At 43.0% G+C, this 16713-nt stretch overlaps 1 protein-coding gene across 8 annotated transcripts in view; it reads right to left on the reverse strand.

The window, feature by feature from the left end:
• Positions 1 to 16713, reverse strand: part of LOC122564952 (centrosome-associated protein 350-like) — a 155839-nt gene that overhangs the window by 124798 nt on the left and 14328 nt on the right. For 4 of the 8 annotated variants that reach the window (XM_043720497.1, XM_043720498.1, XM_043720496.1 and 1 more), the window contains exons 5-6: positions 3681 to 3771; positions 1362 to 1491 (exon numbers count right to left, since the gene is read on the reverse strand). In XM_043720497.1, coding sequence (XP_043576432.1) covers positions 1362 to 1491; positions 3681 to 3771 — 221 coding nt within the window. The other 4 variants (XM_043720500.1, XM_043720499.1, XM_043720495.1 and 1 more) reach the window with 4 other exon arrangements.

The raw sequence follows: 16713 nt of genomic DNA on the forward strand, positions 1-16713 counted from the left end.
TCCTATTTCTAATCTCAGCCCATACTACCTCAGTTGATGAGTCCCCAAACATCCTTTCTGCAACTGTAATACTGTCCTTGACCAACAATGCCACACCTCCCCTCTTTTACCATCTTCTCTGTTCTTACTGAAACATCTAAGTCCTGGAACCTGCAACAACCATTCCTGTCCCTGCTCTATCCATGTCTCCGAAATGGCCACAACATCGAAGTCCCAGGTACCAACTGCAAGTTCAAGTTCACACACCTTATTCCAGATGCTCCTGGCATTGAAGCAGACACACTTCAAACCAACTTCTTGCTTGTTGGTGCATCTTGCGTCCCTGAAACTTGATTTTGGACTTGATGCTGGAGATCAGAGTTGAAGAATGTGGTGCTGGAAAAGCACAGCCTGTCAAGGAGCAGGAGCGTCGATGTTTCGGGCATAAGCCCTTCATCCTGATGTCTCATTCCTGATGTAGGGATTATGCCCAAAATGTTGACTCTCCAGCTCCTCGGATGCCACCTGACCGGCTGTGCTTTTCCAGCACCACACTCTTCGACTTTGAAATCCCCCACCCAGGAAAAGTACACCTATCATTAATGTTATCAATACTTTTCATGATTAAGCTTCTATACAGTTGCCTCTCAACCTCCTACGCTCCAGTGAAAAATGTTCCACGCTATCCAGCCTTTCTTTATAACTCAAACCTTCCAAAACAGGCAACATCCTGGTAAGTCTTTTCTGAACCCCATCCAGCTTAATAATATCCGATAACATGGTGACCGGAACTGGACACAGCATTCCAGAACATGTGGAAGTCGGGGGCGGGGTGGGGGGGGGAATGCATCTGATTTGTGGTCATAAAATCCAGCCTCTGGTCTTGAGTGTTGTGATACAGCTGCCATCCACTGACCACTTACTTCTTTAGGACAATTATTTTGGCTTGTGGTTTCATTCCACTTTGGTCATGGCCAAGGAGATGGAATTGTCAATTTTTTTGATTCCAGAGTAAAGGCAGCCAGTTTTAACCCTGGTTTTGCCCCATTTGACATCTGTGAACTCTGCAAAAAATAGGGATAAACCCATGTGCTGCAGTTGTCAGTATGATTTTAACTTCTGACTGTGCATTGCTCCTTCAATAAGGCCACAACCACACATTCCAGCCACGGCTCCAGGGCTCTTACTGAAGGATAGCAGGACAGGTCAGGAGAAGGAGAGGGTAATCAAAGTAGTTCCAAGGAGCTGGCTTGATGGGCCGCATGAACTCTTTCCACAAACATAAGGATCGACGATCCATTCCCAAACTCGCAAAGTCTCTGATTGTAAACCTGAACTCTCTTTATTTTGTAACAAGGAGTCTCAGAATAAAAGACTTTTACCTGCTTAAGGGAGGAGACCACTCAGAACTCAGGGCTTTGTGTTTGTCTGGTCCACAGGATTTTCGGGAACGTGGTTGTTGGGGAGAATCATCTTGCTTTGTAGTGTTGCCAGTGCAATTCACTCCACATCCTACAACAAGAACACAACGGCAGCATAGTACATCGGCATGGTAACCATCTCACAAGCCTTTCTGTTACAATTCAACCAGGTCAGGCCTTCAACCGCAATCAGGATAAATTAATCGCCAATCTGTTTTTTATAACAATCTCTCAGACTTCCACCTCAAATCTCGAGAACTTGAAAGAAAATGCACTGAAATGTTTTCTCTTTTCCTGTAGGTCAGTTGTTTAGTAGAGCAGAACAAGCCCCGACATGCCCTCGTCTATTGTAATTCTGGACCTGCTGATTACTTAAAGCCCATCCCACTCTGTTAGTGCCAGTGATAATCCTTCATTGTACACTGAGCAGCCAACGAAACCAACTTTGATTCATCAGCCATGAAGAAATCACCTTGTTCCATCTTAATTTTCAACTAAAAAAAATCTCACTATGCCTCAACAACGTCCAATCTCCACTTTCAAAAACAACTAATCTATGTACTGCTAGCAAGGGAGCTAGTTTACAGCTCAGTTTCCAGTTTCCTGCATGATACTATGGCAGCCCCTTAACATAGCCCCTGTGAATATTGAAGGTTCAATGAGCTGATACCAGCTACACTGTTAAACACAATCATTAATTGTCGGCAAGCACTCAAATTGGCTGAAATGTAACTAGCAAGGCAGCACAAGAATCTGATCTGGAGCCTCGAGTAATGTTCTCTCAAAGGTGCAGATGCTTGGAGAGTCCATGCATGGAATGTGGCCACAGTGATTTCTGATTCCTGAAGACACTGCCACACACAGACCTTGGAGGTCCACACAGCTACAGGAAATATTAGACGGTGTGCAGGCATCATTTAGATGATGGGAGGGGTCAGTTAGTAATGCAGCACTCAATACCCACATTGGCTGAGATTGCAGTGAAGGACTCTGCTTCTCAAACTCTCCTCTAACCTCAAATAAGGTGACCCTCAGGTTAAACCACCATCAGCCATCTTTCCTAATGAAAGAGCACTTCTATGGTCTGCCAAGACAATGGGTTTACATTTAAACAATGAGACTGAAGGTCAAATGGAATATTCGCTGATGATTACACAGTGTTGAGCACCATTCCCAATCCCTCAGATACTGAAGCAATACATGTCCAAATGCAGCAAGACCTGGAAAGCCTTCAGGCTCTGTTTGATCAGCAGCAAGAGACATTCAAACCACCCAAACTCAAAGAGCGAATCCATCCATCGTAACCTTCAACCGCATTACTCATCACTGAATCCCTCACCAAAATAGAAGTTGCTGGAAAATCTCAGCAGATCTGACAGCATCTGTGTAGAGATATCAGAGTTAACGTTTTGAGTCCAGTGATCCTTCCTCAGTACTCTGATTTCTCTCCACAGACACTGCCAGACCTGCTGAACGTTTCCAGCAACTTCTGTTTTTGTTTTTGATTTGTAGCATCCATAGTTCTTTCAGTTTTTACTGAATCCCTCACCATCAGCATCCTGGGGGTTATCTTTGATCACAAATACAACTAGTGTCAGCTAAACAAATACTGTGACTTCTAGAGAAGTTCGGGGGCTGAGAATTCACAGCAAGTAACTCCCTCCAGGGCTTGTCCAATATCTGCAAGGCCTAAGGCAGGAGTGTGAAGAAAGCTGGAGAAGTGCACTCAAGAACAACACTCAAGAAGTTCGATACCATTCAGAACAAAACAGCCCACATGATCAGCAGCCCCATACTCCAACGTTAACACTCACTCGCTGCGCCACAGACACATGGTGACAGTAATGTGAACTATAATTAACATTTATAATCACTTGTTCTGATTCGATTTGGTCTCAGGCATCCCTCCCAGACTCTAGTGGATGATAGCACAAAGCATTGGTAAACAGATTCCAGGTGATTGGCAAAAGAATCCAAAGTAAGCTGTGGAAACATTTTTTTTTAAATTACACAGCAGGTTGTTGCTAAAAGAAATGCATAAGCTTATTGGGTAATGGGAACAGATTCAATAGTAACATTCTGAAGGGAATTGGATGTACATTTGAAGAGGGAAAGAACTACAGGACGATGTGAAAAGACCGGTTTGAGTGGAATTAATTACTTACTTTCACCAAAAGTCTAGCACAAGTATAGTGGGCCAAATGGTCTATTTTGTGCTGAATCATTCTACAAAACCCCTTCACTTAGAAATCCCTCGGTCAGTACATCAGCTGGGCTCACCAAATGCCTCGGACTGTGATCGTTTTGGGAAGCTCGGCTCTCCAAGAGGGTCCTCCTCTTGAAAATGCAACTTGTTCTCAATCTGCTGCAACTGAAAGCAAACAAGGCAACTGAAGAAATTAGATGTCATGCACATGTCATGTCATTCCTGAAGAAGGGCTTATGCCCGAAACGTCAATTCTCCTGTTCCTTAGATGCTGCCTGACCTGCCCCGCTTTTCCAGCAACACATTTTCAGCATCATGCACATAAACCCCACAACACTGACAACTGCATCCATAGACAACCATTGACTACCAGCTGATGAAGGAGCAGCACTCTGAAAGCTAGTGCTTCCAAATAAACCTGTTGGATGACAACCTGGTGTGTTGTGTGATTTTTAACTTTGTACACCCCAGTCCAACACTGGCATCTCCAAATCATAGAAGCAGTGATAGCAGGTTGTCAGGCATTGCTTTTCCCCATTATGAATGCTTGGCTGAGCTCTAAGAATGGATAATGACATCAGCTCAGCAGAGATCTGTTTTCACAGCTTGAAGCCAAGTGCCACTTCTTTTGTATCATTGCCATCCCATTGCAATGCAACAACCTCATCGGTCTTTGAAGAGATATTTTCCCCCCAATGCTCATTGTTTATTTGGTCAAGAGTTAGAAGTGTGAAGTGGAAGGTTGACTCAATGAGACATTTACTGCCTGCAATTGATTGAGTCGAGAACTAGAAGGCAAAGGTTTAGGGCAAGAGGGGAAAATTTAACTGGACCTAAGGGGCAACTTTTTCAATTAGAGGATGGTGCGTGTATAGAATGAGCTGCCAGAGGAAGTGGTGGAGGCTGGTACAATTACAACATTTAAAAAGGCATCTGAATGGGTATATGAATAGGAAGGGTTTAGAGGGATATGGACCAAGTGCTGGCAAATGTGACCAGATTAGGTTAGGATATCTGGTTGGCATGGACGGGTTGGACCGAAGGGTCTGTTTCCATGCTGTACATCCCTATGACCTTATGACACCTTTATAAGTAGGAAAAGCAAGAGAATGGTGAACGTCTGTTCTTTTTTCCTCATGTGTAGACTGAAAAGTGTTATTAGATAAAAACAATGACTGCAGATGCTGGAAACCAGAGTCTAGATTAGAGTGGTGCTGGAAAAGCATAGCAGTTCAGGCAGCATCCAAGGAGCAGTAAAATCGATGTTTCGGGCAAAAGCCCTTCATCAGGAAAAGTGTTATTATATCATTCATTGGTTGTGTACCGAGTACATTCTGGTGGTAAGCATGGAAGATAAGAGGGGGCAGGGAAGGGAACAGAGCTGAGGACTACAGGATGTAATATCTGTGGATACAACTGGGCCAACAAGGTGCCAGGCCTTTTAATCTGCCAGTCTCACCCTCTGCCTCCCCCTGTTTCTGCTTGACACCTACTTCCAAAGGGAGTGTACCCATCTTCTGGTCACAGTTGAATCTATAATATGCAATAGGGCAGGGAGGCTCCTCCAAGGCAGAAATGGGAAAAATTCCCAACTTCCAATACCCACCTCCTTAATGAAACCTGGCCCCAAGTGTGACCTTGAGATGAAGTGGTGTTAGAGACTGTCACTGACAGAAATGCAGGTCCACCTAACAGTCAAACAGAACAGCTCCATAGCTGGTTAAGAGTAGGTGATGCTAACTGGGGGACTTTGCATTTCAGAGCTGGGTTCTCATGGAGGTGGGTATTGTAGGGTTGGAGTACATAACTTCTCCTTCTACCTGCATTTTAATTTAACCTCCTCCTTCTTAGAAGAAAAGGAGGAATGCAGATGCTGGAGACTCAGAGTTGAAAAGTGTGGTGCTGGAAAAACACAGGAGGTCAGGCAGCATCCAAGGAGTAGGTGAGTTGATATATTGGGCATTAGCCCTTCAGGGAACATCTCTGGGACACTTGCACCAAACAACCCTACTGCCCTGTGGCCAAACACTTCAACTCTCCCTCCCACTCTCACAAGGACGTGCAAGTCCTGGGCCTCCTCCACCGCCAAAGCCAAGCCACCTGACAACTGAAGGAAGAAGAACTCATCTTCTGCCTTGTGACCCTCCAACTGCACAGCATCAACGTAGATTTCACTAGTTTCCAAATCTCCCCTCTCCCCACCTCATCCCAGATCCAACCCTCCAACTAGGCACTACCCTTTTGAACTGTCCAACCTGTTCATCTTCCTTCCCACTTGTCCGCTCCACCCTCCCCATTGACCTATAAAAATCACCCCCCACCCACATCTACCTATCGCCTTCCCAGCTAACTGCCCCCTAGCCCCATCCCCACCCTTCAATTTATCTCTCAGTCCCCTTTCCCCCACATTCCTGATGAAGGGCTTATGCCTGATACGTGACTCTCCAGCTCCTCGGATGCTGACTGACCTGCTGTATATTTCCAGTGCCAAACTTTTCAACTCCTCCTTCTTACCCTACCCTTCCATTTTAGTATTGTTGCATTGCCCCTGTGGATGTTTAATTAATGACACAAGTGATTTTGAGGTGATTTATTTCGAAAGAAAATAGCTAGTAGGGCCCTCGTGTGACACAGCGGTAGTGCCTCTACCCCTAAATTGAAAGACCCTGGTTCAACTCCCACGTGCTCCAGAAATGTGTAATATTATCTTTGAACAGGTTGATTAGAAATGTAGGTTAACCAAGGAAAAAAAGAGCTGGGTTCTTCCTGAGTCAGAGGGGATTTTCATCCAGATGGAGAAAAGGTCCAGCAGGAAAAGGAGCATTTGTGCTGAGCTATAAATTTACAATAATACCCCTTGTAAATCTCTAAACATCTTTTGCTATCTAATTCAACTAATGAATATGGATCTGGTAAACAGAGGAAATACTTGGACGAGGGTCTGCAGGAATAATCCAGTCATATATTCTTTGCTTTCTCTGTGGTTCAATTCGTAGCATTTTATCCTGTGAGTTGGAATACTGCAGGTTCAAGTGCACTCCAGAGATGGGAGGACTAAAAACTAAGCCTGTCTGTCAGTGCAGGACTGAGAGAATGTGCCACTCTCAGAAGTGCCACATTTTGGATGAGATGTTCAACCAACGTCCCACCTCCCAGCAGGGCACAATAGATCTCAGTGATATTATCTTTCAGGAGCACATTATCCCCTGATCCCAGGCAATATCTAATCTTCAATCAACATCATAAAAACAGATTATCTCATCAATGACATTGCTGTGGGGACTTGCTGTGTGCAGTTTCATTGCTACACCTTACTACATGAAAACAGTGTCTACTCTTCAAATGTCCTTCATTGGATGCAACAAGTCTTGGGACATTCTGTGGCATTGAAAGGTGCTATATAAATTCAAGCCTTCTCATGTCCACATGAAACTTTTAACATTCATTCCCAGGATGAGGGTATCACTGGCAAGCCAACATTTACCCTGAGGGCAGTTCAGAGTCAATCACATTGCTGTGGGATTGGAATCACATCTAGGCCAGACTAAGATGGCAGTTTCTTTCTCTAAAGGATACCAGTCAACCAAGCGGGTTTTTCCAATAATCAGCAATGGATTCATGGTCATCATCAGACTGTTAATTGCAGATTTTTATTGAAATCAAATTCCAACATTTGCCATGGCAGGATTCAAACCCAGGCCCCCAGAACATTGCCTGGATCTCCAGATTAACAGTCCAGTGATACTATCACTAGGGCATCACCTCCCCTGTTATGTCTTGACATCACAAGGCTATGGGTCAAGTGCGAGTAAATGGGATTGGAATACTTAGAGTCATAGAGATGTACAGCACGGAAACAGACCCTTCAGTCCAACTTGCCTATGCCGACCAGATATCCCAACTCAATCTAGTCCCACCTGCCAGCACACGGCTCATATCCCTCCAAACCCTTCCTATTCATAAACCCATCTAGATGCCTTTTAAATGTTGCAATAGCACCAGCCTCCACTGCTTCCTCTGGCAGCTCATTCCATACACGTACCACCCTCTGCGTGAAAACGTTGCCCCTTAGGTCTCTTTTATATCTTTCCCCTCTCACCCTAAACCTGTGTTTTTGACCATTACAGACACAATGGGTTTTTTCTGTGCTGCATATAGAATGGGAACTGGCTGCATCAACCTGTCATATTGCAATTGCACCGTCCTGCCAACTGAGGCGAGAGAAGAAAGAAAAACAAACTTGCATTACAGCCGAACAGCTTTACATTTTTACATATGGGCTGAGGGAGCATTATAGTTAGAGTGGAAAATTGCTGGAAGGCAAGAGGAACATGAACACAAATGACGTGAGAAAGAAGTGCATGCGGATGGAAGACGGCAGATGTAATTAGATGTTTTGTGCCCTATGCTGGGTACACAAAACAAAACTCAGATCGTTTGACACATTCAATCAGCTGAACAAAGCCATTCACAAAGGGAAAATTGAATTAATGGACAATTTGTGTTCACAAAGGAAGATGCCATAGGGCTCCAAATGTAGAGAAGGTAAATGTGATCCATTCATCCAGAGAGTTCAGCTTAGAAGTCTTTGTTTCTATTGCATTTTTATTACTTTGTGAAGCTGAGTCAACACCCCCAGCTGGGCGAGAGCTCACCCGCTGACAGGTACAGCAACAGATAATTAGCACAGGATAAAACAGGGAGGGCATCCAGGAACAGGGGCAAAACAAAATCCTTGAAAAATGCTATCAGTCAGCAAGAGCAAACCAAATCAAAAGGAAACAAAGTGCAGAAGTTTTAGGTTAGATCCTGAGGCATTTTCTTTCTTCTAAAACTGACATTACACTGAACAAATGGGACAGAAGAAGGCCATTCAGCCCAATGAGGCAATGCTGGCACATTCTGGGCAGATGCAAAGTGACGGAAAACATTTCCTGAAACAATGCTAGCATAAAAAGTCCCTTGGAACAAGACAGAATTCCAGAAACATATCCACCTAAGTAGCAATTTGAATTAACATAGCACTTTCACATAGTAAAATATTTAAAGAGAAGCATTACACCACAAAATTTGAAAAGAAACCCCATAAGGAAGTATGTTAGAGGAGGTAGGTATTAACAAAAGAAAAGGAAAGAACAACATGAGAAATAGAAACAGGAAATAGGACCATTCAGCCCCTCAAGCCTGCTCTACTAGTCAGTGAGATCATGGCTGATTTTCTATTTCAACGTCATCTTCTTGCATTATACCCATATCACATCATCACGGAGAGATGAATCTTCGGATTTTTGGTCTAGTGCCAGTGGCAACCAGTTTTTTTGGAATGTTTATAACCATAAGGCCTAAGGGAAGATGGTGGCACAGTGGCAATGTCATTTGACATGTAATTCAGAATTCCGGGTTAACCCTGTCAGGGCATGGGCTCAAATCCCACCATGGCAGATGGTAGATTTTTGAATTCGATAAGAATCTGGATTAAAATAAATGCTCAGCTAATAACATCCTGAGTGTTGTGAAAATTAATCTGTTTTACTAATCCCCTTGAGGGAAGGAAATCTGCCATCCTTACCTGGATTGGCCTACAAGTGACTCCATACACGGCAATGTGGTGACTCCTAACTGCCCTCTAGGCAATTAGGGATGGGCAAAAAATGCTGGCCTAGCCAGGGAAGCCCACATCCCATGAGTAAATGAGAAAAAAAAAAGCCCCTGGACTGGTATTGGAGACTGCCTTTGACTTTCTGTGTTGGGAGCCTGTGAGCAAAGGCTATCTCTGATGACTGCTGATAACTATGGCTAGCTTTGTGAGAGTGCTTGATGGTTGTGAGCCTGGTATCCCTGGCTGAGGCGGAAAAGCATATAAAGGCAAAGCAGAGATGCTGTGAGCATCCAGGTAGGCTCGGAGTGAGTGAGTCAGTGCTGTAACAGTGAGTGAATGGATGCAGACTGGTCCAGTCCATGAGCTGGGTGCGTGTCCCTCAGAACATAGTGTCCTGGATGACAATGTACTCAGTGCAGCTCAGGGTGCTGCATTAAAATGCACAAGAATCCTGTAGGTGGATCAGAGACATGCCACGATGGATCCTTGAGGCTGGAACATGTTGAATGCCAATGTCTATAGATGTGGGGTGTGTGCTGGCACATGCCCTGAGATGTTGATGCCCAGTGCCTAACATGGAGGTCACTTGAGCTTAATTAATTGGTGCCTGCTCTAATTTCCACATTGAGAAATTCTCAAAGCTTCGTTTTTTTTTAAATTCAGTGCTGGGACGTAGGCATTGCTGGCTGGGTCCATCATTCATTGCCCGTCCCTCATTGCCCTTGAGAAGGTGATGAGCTACCTTCTTGAATGACAGGGTTTGGTAAGAGAGGAACTGGATGATTAATAAGGTGAGTCGTGGCAATAATGAGACATTTAACGAGCTATGTTAGCTCATAATTGGCAATGTATCGCTGCTAAAAGAGAAACTTTCCCCCAGCACTCCACTGATGCAGAAAAGGTACAGTCAGCTGCTACAAAATCAAGGTCGGCCTCACTGGATTTCATCTGCAATTCTGTCACAAATCTCCCCACAGCCCACGTCACTCGGACCCCTATAAGCTTCCACCCATAGAAATCTATTTATCTCAGTCTTCAACAAACTCAAAAACCCAGCTTCCACATCCCTTGGAGGCAGAGAATTCCAAAACTTCATTACCTTCTGAGTAAAGAAATTTTTCCGTACATCCATCTAAGTTGCCTGCTCCTCATTTTGAGATTGTGCCCCTGACCCTAAGCTACCGCAGCAAGTGGGAAATACCCTTCACGAAATTCTGACAGGGCAGCTAGGGGAATGTAAATTCAATTCATAAAAGATCTGGCATATAAAGCTAGTCCTATGAATGATGACTATGACAACTGAAAGCAATGATCTTCAAAAATAAATTTGTTCACTCGAGTGTAGAAGGTTGAAAGGTCACCTTGTAGAGGTTTATAAAATCATGAAGGGCACAGATAAGGTGAATGACAAGAGTCTTTTCCCTGGGGTGGGGAAGTTCAAAACTAGAGTGCATATTTTTAAGGTGAGAGGAGAAAGATTATAAAGGACATGAGGAGCAACATTTTTTTTCAGAGAGAGTGATTCACGTGTGGAATGAACTGCCAGAAGATGTGATGGATGCAGGTACAATTATAAAATTTAAAAAATGTTTGGATAAGTACATGAATCGGAAAAGTTTGGAGGGATATAGGTCCAGCACAGGCAAGTGGGACTAGTTTAGTTTGGGAACATGGTTGGCATGAACTGGTTAGACTGAAGGGTCTGGTTCCATGCTGTAGGATTCTATGATGCCCAGTGGGACGGAAATCTGATATCCTTACCTGGTCTGACTTACATGTGATTCCAGACTGAGAGCAATGTGGATGACTCCTCACTGCCTTCTAAAGTGGCCAAACGAGCTCATCAATCCAATAGCAATTAGGGACAGGCAACAGTTCTGACCTTGCTGGATATGCTCAAATCTCCAGCAAAGAATGAAGTTGATTGAAAAACAAGAACTGAATGAAGAATCTGAATCAAGGATAGACACCTTCGTCAACAGCAAACTGGAACTTTTAGCTCCTCCAGTCTGTTCCAACATTAATGGTTCATCTAGTCCTCAACCCCATTAATTCTCCTTTGCTCCATAGCCTGCGATACTCTGGCTGAACATGATTTGGAGGTGCCGGTGTTGGACTGGGGTGTACAAAGTTAAAAATCACACAATACCAGGTTGTAGTCCACCAGGTTTATTTGGAAGCACTAGCTTTCGGAACGCTGCTCATTCATCAGGTGGTTGTCTCGTTCATCAGGTGCTGGCTGAACATGATTTAATCCTGATCATCTACTGAGGGAACAAATTCCAAACTTCCATGATACTTGTGTTAAGAAGTGCTTCCTGACTTCACTCCTCAAATGGATTAACTTTCATGTCTAGTTTGTACTCCCTTCCACTGAATTCCCTCACCAAAGTATCCCCATTGAATATCTACAAGAACTGTGACTGCACATTCATTGGATTCCGAGCTTCAAATCATGATATCACATTTATTAGTTTCTCTGACTTGAATTTAAAATTGTGTTGTAAACTCCTTGGTATCAGTCCCCCATATAAACCTGGTAAAGCCAGATTTGGTTCCCTGAATATCTATCAGTCATCAATAAATTAACATGGGTTTCAGGATATTCTCTTTAATCAAAGAACATTGAAAATAAAGCAACATTTAAGAAAACTAGTGGAAAGTAGCACTGATGCATTGAAGGGGAAATCTAAATATGAGGACTAGGAAAATGAATTGGATAGTATTTTTTAGATTTAGATGAAGATGGATAGAGGAATATACACAGCAACATATATCAGTTGGGCTGAATGGCCTGTTCCTGTCCTCCAGATTGTGCAGGAGTTCATGTTGTGCAGTGGGTTGAAACCCTCCCTCTGGGACAGAAGCTCTGAGATTGAAGCTCATTCCAGGACTTGTTGAATAGGGAAGAGAGCAAGACAGATTATGCCCTACACATCCAAGAGTATTGCTGTAGGTGCATCAGAATTAGCCTTCATGGCACAAAGATTAAGTCAAGGGAGAAGTCAAACACAATAACCAGGTTTCTGCCTTGCTGAAAGCTGAGTGACACCAGCCTGATCTTTACAGTAATGCCTCCTACAGTCAAATAGCTCAGTCACACTCACAATCCTGGCATACATGTTGGAAGAATGTGCACTTGGGAAGATGCTGCTGATGGAACTATATCCTACTACAGGCTGGGAGAAGGATGGAGGAGCAGAAGACAAACATTAAAAATAATCAAAAATGAATCCAAGATGAGAACCTCACAAGATCCTGGGAGATTGTAAGTAAGATGAAATTGCTGGAGAAACTCAGCAGGGTCTGGTAGTATTTGTTCTGAGAAGAGTGTCACTAGTCTTAAAACGTAAACGCTGTTTTCTTTTTTTCACCAGAGTATAGAAAGTTGAGAGGCAACTTTACAGAAGTTTATAAAATAATGAGGGGCATAGATAAAGTTAATGGTTATCGTCTTTTCCCTAGGATGGGAATTTCAAGACTGGGGGCACATTTTTAAGGTGAGAGGAGAGAAATTTAAAAAAGACATGAGGGGCAATTTTCTTTTTACACAGAGGGTGGTTCAGTTGTGGAATGAACTTCCTGAGGAAGTAGTAGATGTGGATACAATTTCAATGCTTTTGCAATTGTTAAAGACATTTAAACAAGTACATGAATAGGGAATGTTCGAAGAGATATGGGCCAGGAGTAAACAAGGAGGAGTAGTTTGAGATTATGGTCAGCATGGACAGGTTGGACCAAAGGGTCAGTTTCCATGATTTATGACTAGGTGCCACCAGGACTGCTGAGCTTCTATGTTTGTTTCAGATCTTCAGCATCTGCAGTCCTTTGTTTTATTTTCATATATTGCAAAGTGATTGAGACACATGGGTTCTGGCAAACAAGCGTTGCAAATTCTGCCAAAAAAATCAAAGTTCAGAAAAATGAGCAAGTCCAGTCTTGTTAATATTCAAACTAATACACAGTGTGACCTCCAGTCGGAGTGTAATTCAGACAAGACTGAGCCTTTGACAAACCACAATACGCAGATCATTATGTATTAAGGGTACTTGACAGATTAGTTGCAACGTAACATTGTTTTGTGCAGTTTAGGATTTTGACTCATTTGTTAAGATTGTAAAGCTGGGTTAATCTGACCCAATTACAAGTCACACATTAAAAAAAAATTGTTTACTGACTGAAGAAAAGCACTGAATACTAGGAATAAGCCAAATTATTTGCCAATTGTTACAAATAAGCATGTCAAATGATCATCTCACTTCTTGTTTTCTACACTCACTTCAGGACTGGGGCCAGGATACACTATGGAGGATGTTATGCAACAGTTTTTATTCATTTACTGGATTTAGCCAACACTGGCTGTGCATTCCTCGTTGTTCTCAAAGATGGTGGTGAGATGTCTTCTTGAATTGTTGCAGTCCTTGGGATGTAGGCACACCCTCTGGTTTGCTGTCAGAGAGGGAGATTTGATGATTTTGACTCAGTGACAGTGAAGGAATGGTAATAGGTTTCCAAGTTGGGATGGTGTGTGGCTTGGAGGGGATTTGCATCTGCGGTGTTTATATGTATCATCTGCCCTTGTCCTTCAAGGTGGGAGAAGTCACCAGTCTGGGAAATGCTTATTTTGATAAAGCTCTGATTAGTTCTCAATGCCGGCAAAACCAAGGAACTCATTATTGATTTTCGGCAGAATGTTACTCATGCCCCCCGACACATTACATTACAGCACAGGTGGAACAAGTGGAGAGTATCAGGCTCCTGGGAGTGGTCATCAACAACAAGCTTTCTTGGATTCTTCATGTGGGCGCATTGGTTACAAAGACCCAACAATGTCTCTTTTTCCTCAGGCAGCTGAGAAAGTTTGGCCTGATGGCGAATACCCTTGCCAACTTTTATAGGTGCGCCTTCAAGAGCATTCTGTCTGGATGTATCACTACCTGGTATGATAACTGTACCATTCAAGATCAGAGACGGTTACAGAGAGTGGTGAACTCGGCCCAGACAATGACAAAGGCCAACCTCCCATCTACAGAATCCATCTACTAGGCCCGCTGTCAAGGAAAGGCCACCAGCATTCTCAAAGATCCATCCCACCCTGGCAATGTTTTTCTACAACCTCTACCATCGGGGAGAAGGTACAGCTAGTTGAATTTCACCTCAGTTAATAACATATCAGGGATTAAAAGCTAATTTCAGTAATGATAGCCATGAAACTATCACCAGTGTTTGAACACATGCACCAGCCAGTTTTGAAACAGTTTCTACCCTACTGTTGTTAGAATACTGAATGGACTCACAAACTCTTAGCATTCACCTGTACCTGTGGTTTGGTTTTTGCTGCTGTTTACCTATTATTTGCTTATCTATGTTATTTAACTATGTGATCTGCCTGTATTGCTCGCAAGACAAAGCTTTTCAGTGTGCACAGTACACATGACAATAAATTCAAATTGGGATTATTATGTTCCATTCAGGAAATCTACCCAAGCATTGGCTCCTGTGAGTTACAGCACAGATTAACCAGGATGAAACTGGGGCTAAAACGGTGTACTTCCTTGAGTATAGAAAATTAAGAGTCGGCATAAGTGTTAAATGTGATGAATAGATTGATGGAGCAGATTAAGAGAAACAATGTCTTGGGTTAGGCAAGTCCAGAAGAACAGGGCATGACATTAAAAGTAGAGCCAAGTCACCGAAGGGTGAAGTCAGGAAGATGGATTGGTAATCCAGCAAGCCAAGCGAACAAGGGCAACAGATTCAAATCACATTAGGGCAGCTGGTTGAATTTCACCTCAGATAATAACACATCAGGAATTGAAAGCTAATTTCAGTAATAATAGCCATGAAACTATCACCAGTGTTTGAAAAAAACCATTTGGATCCTCCATTGTAAGCAATTGGCTGTCTTACCTAGTCTGACCGACATATGACACCAGATTCACAACATCTGGCTCTTAAATGTCCTTTGAAATGGCCAATCAAGCCACTCAGTTCAAATGGCACTTAGAACTGGACAGCCAATGTTGACTTTGCCAGTGTTGCTCACATCCCATCAAAGGGGAAACTAAAAGCAAATCGGAAATCAGGAACTGTTTCCCTCCAAAGAATTTTATTGAAGCTGTGGTCTATTTAAGATTTAAAAATAAAGATTGAAATTGTTTTATGAGGCAAAAGTGCAAAATCATGAAGGGATCTGACATAATATTTATATAGTGTTTTCAGGAAGAGCTTGCTAATTGCATTCAAAATTGGCTTGATGGCAGAAGACAGAGAGAGGTGGTGGAGGGTGGAGGCCTGTGATCAGCAACGTTCCACAGGGGTCATTGCTGGGTCCACCGTTGTTTGTCATTTATATGAACGGTTTGGATGAGAATTTAGGAAGCATGTTTCATAAGTTTGCAGACGACGCCAAAATTGGTGGTTTTGTTGACAGTGAAGGAGGTTAGCTAAGATTACAAATGGATCTTGATCAATTGGGTCAATGGGCTGAGGAGTGGCAGATGGAGATTAATTTGGATAACTGTGAGGTGTTGTATTTTGGTAAAGTGAACAAGGGCAGGTTAATGGTAGGGCCATGGGTCATTTGTTAAACAGAAACCGAGGGATTTAGGTATATAGTTCTTTGAAAGTTGCATCAGAGATAGACAGGATGGTTAAGAAGGCAGTTAACATGCTTGCCTTCATTTCTCAGATCATTGAAGACAGGAGTTAAGATGTCATGTTAAGGTTATACAGGATGTTGGTGAGGTCTCTTTTGGAGTACTGTGTACAGTTCTTGTATTCTGTTATAGGAAGGATATTATTAAATTGGAGAAGGTTCAGAGAAGATTTACCATGATGTTGTCAGGAATGGAGGGTTTGAATGATAAGGACAGGCTGGGACATTTTTCACTGGAGCTTCGGAGGCTGACAGGTGACTTTATAGAGGTTTATAAAATCATAAGTGGCATTGATAAGGTAGATAGCAAAGGTCTTTTGCATAGACTGGGTGAGTTAAAAACTAGGGGTCATATTTTTAAGATGAGAGGAGAAAGATTTAAAAGGGACCTGAGAGGCAACTTTTTCCACATAGAGTGGTTTGTATGTGGAATGAACTGCCAATGGAAATGTTAGATGCAGGTAAAGTTACAACATTTAAAACACATTTGGATAGGTACATGAATAGGAGAGGTCCAGATGGAAATGGGTAAAAACAATGACTGCAGATGCTGGAAACCAGAGTCTAGATTAGAGTGGTGCTGGAAAAGCACAGCAGTTCAGGCAGCATCTGAGGAGCAGGAAAATCGACGTTTCAGGCAAAAGCCCTTCATCAGGAATACAGGCAGAGAGCCTGAAGGGTGGAGAGATAAGTGAGAGGAGGGTGGGGGTGGGGAGAAAGTAGCATAGAGTTCAGATCCTCCAACCCTGGCAACATCCTTTTAAGTCTTTGCTGAACCCTTTCAAGTTTCACAACATCCTTCCGATAGGAGGGAGACCAGAATTGCATGCAATATTCCAACAGTGGCCTA

Source organism: Chiloscyllium plagiosum, chromosome 30, assembly GCF_004010195.1.
Source record: "Chiloscyllium plagiosum isolate BGI_BamShark_2017 chromosome 30, ASM401019v2, whole genome shotgun sequence".
NCBI lineage: Eukaryota > Metazoa > Chordata > Chondrichthyes > Orectolobiformes > Hemiscylliidae > Chiloscyllium > Chiloscyllium plagiosum.